General features: G+C 36.5%; 2 protein-coding genes across 3 annotated transcripts in view; one reads left to right on the top strand and one right to left on the bottom strand.

Moving 5' to 3' along the window:
* The window catches only part of adgrd2 (adhesion G protein-coupled receptor D2), an 18,518-nt gene extending 18,228 nt beyond the window's left edge, over positions 1–290 (top strand). Inside the window, exon 26 of the mRNA XM_083553383.1 lies at positions 234–290. Coding sequence (XP_083409509.1) covers positions 234–241 — 8 coding nt within the window. The 3' untranslated portion in view covers positions 242–290. The remainder of the gene's footprint in view (positions 1–233) is intronic.
* Positions 1–10,000, bottom strand: part of nr5a1a (nuclear receptor subfamily 5, group A, member 1a) — a 28,602-nt gene that overhangs the window by 6,503 nt on the left and 12,099 nt on the right. The window contains exon 8 of one of the 2 annotated variants that reach the window (XM_083553385.1): positions 7,463–7,726. In XM_083553385.1, the coding sequence (XP_083409511.1) occupies positions 7,470–7,726 (257 nt within the window). In that variant the 3' untranslated portion in view covers positions 7,463–7,469. Of the gene's footprint in view, positions 1–6,805; positions 7,727–10,000 lie in introns of those variants that run through there. The other variant, XM_083553384.1, reaches the window with a different exon arrangement.

Genomic DNA, 10,000 nt, shown 5'->3' with positions numbered 1-10,000 from the left:
TGAAGATTCTCCTGTAGATGTTTATCAACATTATGTCGAAAATATAAATTGTAAAAAAATCTGAGATTTAAGCAGAACCTCGAATGCAATGAAATGCAGTAAATAGAGTTGTACAGGAGGGAATAGTCTAGAATAGTCTAGAATAGAATAGAATAGAATAGAATGTTACTGTATGTAATGAGATTAATTGCAGAGTTCATACTTGTGCTAACTGAATTTTTTATTTGTTTTAGCCTGTTGAAAACACAACACTGGTGGACTTAACTTGCTGCTGACACCCCCCCCCCCACACACACACACACACACACAAACACACACACACTCACACACAGAGTGAAGCAGCTGGAGAAGAGCGGGCCTCTCCCACACTGCAGTCCACCTCGTTCCCAGGGTAAAAGCGAAACAGTGCTCTGTGTGTGTGTGTGTGTGTGTGTGTGTGTGTGTGTGTGTGTGTGTGTGTGTGTGTGTGTGTGTGTGTGTGTGTGTGTATGTGTGTGTGTGTGTGTGTGTGTGTGTGTGTGTGTGTGTGTGCCTGTGCCTGTGCCTGTGTGTGTGTGTGTGTGTGTGTGTGTGTGTGTGTGTGTGTGTGTGTGTGTGTGTGTGTGTGTGTGTATGAGATAACATTGCTGAAGTTATACTGGGTTTCTGCTTTTCACTCTTTACACACTCACACTGCTTAAAATGAAGCGTAGTTAATGTTAGGAGTGAACACACAACGAGTCACACCGTGTCGTATCTTCAGACCAGACGGCTTCAGCTGTCAGTGAGACGCTTTAACTGGTTCATGTAGATACACTGTACTGCTGCACTCTCATTACACACTGACGTATAAAACACACTGAAGTAAACACTACACACGAAAGTAAACACTACACAATAAAGTAAACACTATACACTAAAGAAACAATATACACTGAAGTAAACAATATACACTAAAGTAAACACTACACACTAAAGAAACAGTATACAATGAAGTAAACAATATACACTAAAGTAAACACTACACACTAAAGAAACAATATACACTGAAGTAAACACTACACACTGAAGTAAACACTACACACTAAAGAAACAGTATACAATGAAGTAAACAATATACACTAAAGTAAACACTACACACTAAAGAAACAATATACACTGAAGTAAACACTACACACTGAAGTAAACACTACACACTAAAGTAAACGGTATACACCGAAGTGAACACTATATACTGAAGTAAACAATATACACTGAAGTAAACACTATACACTGAAGTAAACACTATACACTGAAGTAAACATTACACACTGAAGTAAACACTATAAACTGAAGTAAACACTATACACTGAGGTAAACATTACACACTGAAGTAAACACTATATACTGAAGTAAACACTACACACTTAAATAAACACTATATACTGAAGTAAACACTACACACTGAAGTAAACATTACACACTGACGTAAACAATATACACTGAAGTATACACTACACACTGAAGTAAACACTATATACTGAAGTAAACACTATACACTGATGTAAACTCTATACACTGACGTAAACACTATACACTGAAATAAACACTATACACTGAAGTAAACGATATACACTGAAGTAAACACTATACACTGAAGTAAACGATATACACTGAAGTAAACACTACACACTAAAGTAAACACTATATACTGAAGTAAACACTATACACTGATGTAAACTCTATACACTGAAGTAAACACTACACACTGAAGTAAACACTACACACTGAAGTAAACGATATACACTGAAGTAAACACTATACACTGAAGTAAACACTATACACTGAAGTAAACACTACACACTGAAGTAAACGATATACACTGAAGTAAACACTATACACTGAAGTAAACGATATACACTGAAGTAAACACTACACACTGAAGTAAACACTATATACTGAAGTAAACACTACACACTGAAGTAAACACTATACACTGAAGTAAACACTATACACTGAAGTAAACGATATACACTGAAGTAAACGATATACACTGAAGTAAACACTATACACTGAAGTAAACGATATACACTGAAGTAAACACTATACATTGAAGTAAACGATATACACTGAAGTAAACACTACACACTGAAGTAAACACTATACACTGAAGTAAACACTACACACCGAAGTAAACACTATACACTGAAGTAAACACTACACACTGAAGTTAACACTACACACTGAAGTAAACACTATACACTGAAGTTAATACTACACACTGAAGTAAACACTATACACTGAAGTAAACACTACACACTAAAGTAAACACTATACACTAAAGTAAACACTACACACTGAAGTAAACAATACACACTTAAGAAAAACACTACACACTAAAGTAAACACTACACACTAAAGTAAACACTATATACTGAAGTAAACACTACACACAGAAGCAAACTCTATATAGTAAAGAAAAATTATTCACTGAAATAAACACTATACACTGAAGTAAACACTATACACTGACGATAAATTATACACTGAAGTAAACACTAACACACTCAAGTAAACACTACACTAAAGTAAACAATATGCACTGAAATAAACACTATACACTAAAGTAAACACTACACACTCAAGTAAACACTATACACACATAAGTGCGATGTGACATTACATAATGACGCCTCGTTTCACTGTGTACTGTTCTGTATATGGTTGAAATGAAAACGAAATCCTACTTGACTTACTACAAAAGAAAGAACTGGGTATTATTCGGATTAGCGAGGCATCGGAGCACAAAATATAGTCCATAAAGAGCAATTCGTTTTTTGGCTTTTTACCAAGAAGATCCGATTTGCTGTAATAATATTGACGTGATTTTATTTTTGTTCCAAATCTGATATATGTAAATTGTGTAATATGTGGATTATTTTTATTTCTTTCATTTCCAAAAATAAAAACGTGAATTGCTTGGACAATACAGAACATTGTAAATAAACCTGGTGTAAAAATGCCATGAGGAGCGGATTTATTTCATGAATTAACGTTAATCATAATAACAACGGAAGGTTCCACAGAATGCGATTTGATATCATTATCACGATTTAATCTTGTTCCCATGTCAATTAAAGTGATGGTAGCAATCTGTCTACAAAGCGTTTCGCTGCACTGAGATGTAAGAAATGTGTCTCCAGGAACATATGATTTACATGGGTTGGAGTGGAAGATCTCCTGCTATCGAGCTCCAACCCTATCGAACATGAAGAATGTGATTGCACCTCAGGTCTCTTCACTTCATCGCTCCTCACTCCTACATCAGTACCTGAATTTACTAACACAGTTCTCACACAAATCTCCAGAATATCTAGTGGAAGATCTTCCCAGGAGCGTGGCGTTTATTAGAAGAGCAACTGGGGAATTGTGGAATGAAATGTTCAAAAAGCACAAAATCTTATTCTCAGGTGTCCACAAACTGTGTTATCAGCAATAGCAAGATAAAACCCTTCTGATAACAAAGCGCGTGTAACAGATGTGTTTGTGAATGTCATATCGTCTCTTTCTTCACCAGGGTCTTTATATCTGACTTCCAAACAAACACACAAATTCACAATTGAGAGAAAAAAGGAAAGGGTATAAAAAAGAAGAGGAAGCAGAAGAAAAAAATCAATTCTTTGCCATATGAGGTGCAGTTAAAGCCAATAATTTTCCTAAAAGCAAGACAAAGCCAAGAGGGGAACCAAAGGAGTGTAAATAGGGCCGAGGAAACACACTCTGTCTTTGTGAGCTCACAAAAGGACGGCAACATGTGTGAATGTTTTCTGACCTTCCCATCACGCTTCTTTAGAACGCCGCTGGAGAGTCTCTTAGAGGCAGTCTGGAGGACGCGCCTTTCTCCACGGCACTCGAATAAACGTGTGCATTCAAAAGCCACGTGCACACACACACACACACACACACACACACACACAGTCTGACACTCCCTTCTGCTTCAATACGGTCGCATTTGTCTGTAGCACACGCTTTTTTCGGAAAAGGAATAATAAATAAAGAAATGAAGGAATCGCCATATCCTCGTCATTATTTCATTTCTTTATTTCACATTTCGATAAGAAATAAAGCACTTTGCAGTCAAATAATGTGGACAAGCACGAAAGATATTTTTTTCCTTTTCTTTTTTTTAACGTAAATGACGTATTTCCGTATTATAGGATATCATTTCTGTATCTGACATTATTTAAATAAATATTATTTTTGTCTTCAGCTTCATAGCTTGGCATTTCGACCTTCTAACAATACTGATGCTGATGGTAACTAGAAAGGACAGAGCACTTTGTTTTGTTTTGTTTTTTTCTTTACAATTACAATCTTGCAGAGAAAATAACACAGAGAAAACAAAAAAAGAAAGAGAATACAAGTGTGGGTTTGGCACATTACTACACAGGAATACACAAACGTCAGAATGAAAAATGCATTTTCTTTTAATAATAATAATAATAATAATAATAATAATAATAATAATAATAATAATAATAATAATAATAAAAAATAATAATTAAAAAAACCAAAAATTATAATAATTGGTATTATTATTATTATTATTATTATTATTATTATTATTATTATTATTAAAGTCCCACTCAGGATACTTGTGCACAAAGAGACTCGATCTGCGTGAGTGTGAATAGAAATGAAACATGTGGAGAAAAATGTGGAAAACATATGGTGCAGCGATTCATCCTGTGTTATCCTGTCTGGGGCTTTAAACGCACACACACACTTAGTCACAGTATTCGTCAGGTTTTTTTTTTTTTTTTGCACAAAAAAAAGAGAAAAGAGTTGAAAGGATGCTCAGGTGGTTGATGAAATAATGGGCACCAGTTGAGAAAGGATCGGCAATTACGTGATTTAGCTTCTGCACTTCGATTATGTTCAGCTAGTTGTGGTCTGCTTGCCCATGAGCCGGGGTATGCTGGATATTCTTCTATTTTATTTTGTAATATTTGTATTATTACTGCAGATTTTCCCATTTTGAACACCTAAATTCGAATAAACATTTACTCCAATCCTCACAATTCACTTTTAATGTAGTCTTGATTTTCAATATGAAAATGTTTCCAATATATTACACTATCCACCCGCACTCCCCCAATTCTCGAGTTCATTTGCATACTGGAAACCGATTGGTCAGTATAATTTATGATGTAATAATTCCCAGTGAGATTTTTAGCTAAAAAAAATAAAAAAATAAAAATACAGACAAATTAAAATTGATTTAAAAAAAAAAAAATAAATAAAATAAAAAATCTTGGTAACGAAAACAACCCGAATTTTTAAAATCTGTTTCAATGAAAATAACTGTAATAAATCATCAGTTCTTTGTGAGGTTGTAGTTCAAGAGAAAAATTGCTCATAGCACTACAAGAAAAAATATGCATTTGCATACTAAAATCTGATTGATTTTTTTTTAATGAGGCAATTTTTAGATTGGATTTTTCACGTGTAGGTCACCCCAGCTAAAAGTATACACACATGGAAGGACCGAATGCATTCATTGGAAAAATTGCTGCAATATTTCATCATACTGATTATATTACTGGATTATATTGAGGGGCAAATATTCAGGTGTCAGAATTACCATGGGAACCGAACACTGCTCTGCTGCATGATAAAGGCTTCTACTCAATAAATATAAAATATGTCCCAAAAAAGAAAAAATAATGAAACCTCACAGCAATAATATGAAACAAAATGCTAAAATAAATTATTTAGGGATTAATTAACATTTCTTTTTTTTAGAAAACTAAAGCAACATTTCCACCCTGTTGTTTCTTCTGGTTCTTTTTTCCTCCTGTTCTCCTGCAGCTCAAACCGAAAGCAATCAGGACCTCATAAAATCCATAATTAATCCTCAATGTGAAAAAATGTCACGATAAACGTTCATCAATCCACGTAAATCTCTATAAAAAAATCTCATGGATTTGTAGCATTTTATCACAGTTATTTTTTTACGGTTTCATCGATTTCAGGGTCAAAGCAGATACAACTTTTTATACAACTCTCTATAATTAGTTTTACATATAAGCAATATTTTGGTGAATTCTGTGGAGTAAAAAAAAAAAAAAAAAAAAAAAAAACACTTTTCAAAAGACAAACTTACAAAAAAGTCAAATGGAGCCTAATGATCATTTGCTAACAAACACTTTTCCCCTCAGTACCAGCTCATGTATGTTGAACGTCTAATATGTACATGGTCCAAATAGTACTATTACTGAAAAATTTCAGAAAAATAAAACAATACAGAAGAACTGAAAAAGGCTTCATCAATCAGATAACATTTCCTTGTTTAATGAATCACTTGTGGTGATTTATTGTTTTTTTTTGCTGTTTTAATGTCAATATTCAAAACAGTAATAATAATTACCAAATAATAGCACATTTTGACGGTATATAACAGGCAGACTACATATATAAGACTAGATAAGATGATTTCTGAGATCTCCGAAGGTCATAAACAAGCCACGTTAGCGAAGAACAAATGTGAAATCCCTACAAATAACCATGCAGATACAAACAAAATGTAAAATTAACGCCAAAACCCTGAACTCTTTAGCAAATTGTTCTCTCGTGTTTTTTTTCTGTAAAAAACCTGCAATATTTTGAAGTGAGCCACGTCAGTGTTTCTCCAGCATGAGAAACGAGAGGAACGAACGCATGATTTGTTTTCGTCAAAGCACTGGAAATATGATTTATTCACAGTTCGGTTTGCTGGTTTCGAAAACGTTTTGATTGGGAAAAAATGCTTGCTAGCGTCTTTCTATAAGGAACCATAAGAGATAAACTTTTCACACATTCAACCAAAAATGTTTTTTCTTCGTCTTCTTTTTTTTTTGTGCTTGTGCTTTTCCACTTCCTTCATAACACGATCACGTTTAAAGGAAAAGCTATGGAAATGAAACATCAGTCCAGAATGAAGTGCTGATGGGAAACATGTTCGGTAAACAAAAAACATCCCATAATACTACCAAAAAAAAAAAATAGGATCTCACAGTGGCTATATAATGATCATGAGTTTCATTGTCCAAAACGGAAATGACGTTTCGCCACTAGGCATGTGCTGATAACTAGGATAGCTCGATACATCATGATACACGTGATATTGTTACCGTGGAAAAGGCGTAACAGTACAGTATTTTTTCGGTAGGAAACGTTAAGCACAAAAGAAGGGTGTGTATCCTTCGATCACATAATTGTGTTCACCGTGACTGGGACAAAAAAAACAACAAAAAAAACGCTCCAGGACGATGTTTATGGCAATAAAGCTCAATTGGTTTCCATGGCAACTAAAGACCCGGCACATGCCAACTAGCCACACACGATGCACGAACGACATCAGATACGGTGTTAATAGCACTTAAGAAATAGAAAAGCTCCCAGTGTCCTTTAGCTCTCGCAGCTCAGTGGAGATCCACACAAACACACAAACACACACACACACCTCCTGTTCAGATGGTGGTTGCTCTCTTGGCGTGCAGCATCTCGATGAGCAGGTTGTTGCAGGGCACGTCTCCACTCAGGTGTTTGGAACTCAGGTACTCCTCCGCCTGTGCGCTCAGGGCCCGAACCTCTGGCAACCGCAGCACCAGCTGACTGAACCTGTCCACGTGCTGAGGGTACGAGGTGAGTGTGTATTCCAGCAGAGCGCTGTTCACCTGCTCCTGCACGCCCTCCACCAGTGCCTGGTTCTCCAACAGCTTCACGTCTGCACACAATCAGGATGAACATAAAGTAAAAAAAGAATGATCTATCTATCTATCTATCTATCTATCTATCTATCTATCTATCTATCTATCTATCTATCTGTCTGTCTGTCTGTCTGTCTGTCTGTCTGTCTGTCTGTCTGTCTGTCTGTCTGTCTGTCTGTCTGTCTGTCTGTCAGCATGAGGGAGAGAAAGAGAGAGACAAAGAGAGAGAAAGAGAGCCAGAGAAAGCACAAATGTAGGTGTATGTGTGTGTGTGTGTGTGTGTGTGTGTGTGTGTGTGTGTGTGTGTGTGCGTGCGTGTGTGTATGAATGTTTGTAATTGTATTTTTTGTGTTCATTGCTGTAGTTGTGTGTGTCTGTGTGTATGAGAGAGAGGGAGAAAGTGCGCGCGAGAGAGAGATAGAGAGAGAGAGAGAGAGAGAGAGAGAGAGAGAGAGAGAGAGAGAGAGAGAGAGAGAGAGAGAGAGAAAGAGAGAGAGAAAGATAGAGAGCAGAAAATGTGTGTGTGTGTGTGTGTGTGTGTGTGTGTGTGTGTGTGTGTGTGTGTGTGTGTGTGTGTGTGTGTGTGTGTGTGTAAGTATGTTTATGAATGTTTGTTTTTGTGTACATTGCTGTAGTTGTGTGTGTGAGTGTGTGTGTATGAGAAAGAGAGAGATAAAGCAAAAGAGAGATAAAGCAAAAGATGTGTGTGTGTGTGTGTGTGTGTGTGTGTGTGTGTGTGTGTGTGTGTGTGTGTGTGTGTGTGTGTGTGTGTGTGTGTCTCTGTGAGTGAATGAGTGCTTGGTACACGTAACAATAGCCTGAATGGTCCGCTTAGCCGGGTCTCGTCAGAAAAGCCATTCAACCTCTAATTAAAATGTTGAATAATTTTGAAATAGATTTGAAGGACACAAATTACCCAATAAAGCTGTTTTCATTTCCAGCTGGAGCGAGAAAGGCTGAATGTGACACAGAGTCGAAATGGAAAATGCTTTTGGACTCAATTTTTTTTTTGTATCTTCCCTCTATGTGCTTTGTGCCCTGCAGCCAATACATTTTTTTTTTCTGGGGAAAAAATAGGACGTCTTGTTTCTATGGGGTGAACACGACATTATCCAACAACGATCGCTTATTGAAATATTCCTCACTATTCAAGCGCTTCTTCGTGTTCTTCTTGCTTCGAATGCAATTTAGAATGTTTATGGAAAAGGGATTTGCATGAGCAAAGGCATTAAAGGGAAAGCATGATTTATTTCCCATAAAGTATAGTAATGAGATATTTGTTTGCATTTGAATTACGTGTGATGTTTGCACACTGCAACCTTCATAAAACATTCCTGCCAGGTGACTTAAACCCATATAAACTCTATACAGATATCTGAGCATCTAATTGGAATGTGCTTCTTCTTCAACATTCCATCCCACATTTATTCTCCAAGATGTTCCACTAGATTTTATGGAGATTTGTGTGAGATTTATTCAGCAACAAGGATGTTAGTAAAGTCAGGAGGTGATGTGAGAAGGTCTGGGGTGCAGTCAGCGTTCATTAGGGTTGGAGCTCTATAGAAGATCTTCCACAACAATAACCATGTAAAGCAGATCTTCATGGAGCATCTTTGGTTTGGGTCTTCCAGTTCAAGTGAAGGGAAAATGTCATGCTATCCATGGAATCGATTTAATCCAAAGACGTCCAATCAAATTGCATATTTCCAACTTTGGGGGAAAAGTTTTGGGAAGAACCGCATGTGGCTGAAAAAGTCTCAATACTTTTGGCTCGTTTCCTTCTAAACCTACATACACTGTTAATGACGACTGCTATAGCGCTACATGAACTCTTTTAGAAAACAAACAAATGTACATTACAGCATAATGAAATTCTTTCTTTGCATTTCCCAGCGATGTAGGAAGCTTGAGTCAAAGCGCAAGGTCAGCCATGATTCAGCACCCCTGGAGCACAGAGGGTTAAGGGCCTTTCTCAAGGGCCCCATGAGTGGAAGCTTGGTGATTAAACCTATGACCTTCTGATCAGTAACACAGAACCTTTAGCACTGATCTACCACCTCCCCAACTGCAAATAGACTTCAATAACTATTTATTACCACATTATGTGTGACTGAAACGTAATGTACATGTAATGAAGGTTTGAGTTAAGAAGCATCGTAACAATCTTATGTCAACAAGAATTGAAAATCTCTTTCCTTGAGCTGTGACATCAAAACTAACGCTCCTAGTCCTTATAACTCATAAATGCTTGGTGGAATAAGCCTTCCGAAATGCTTATGAGCTTTGCCAGT

This window comes from Silurus aristotelis (assembly GCF_946808225.1).
Source record: "Silurus aristotelis genome assembly, chromosome: 11".
NCBI lineage: Eukaryota > Metazoa > Chordata > Actinopteri > Siluriformes > Siluridae > Silurus > Silurus aristotelis.
Note: the sequence above shows the minus strand (reverse complement) of the source record. Positions and strands in the feature narration are given on the sequence as shown.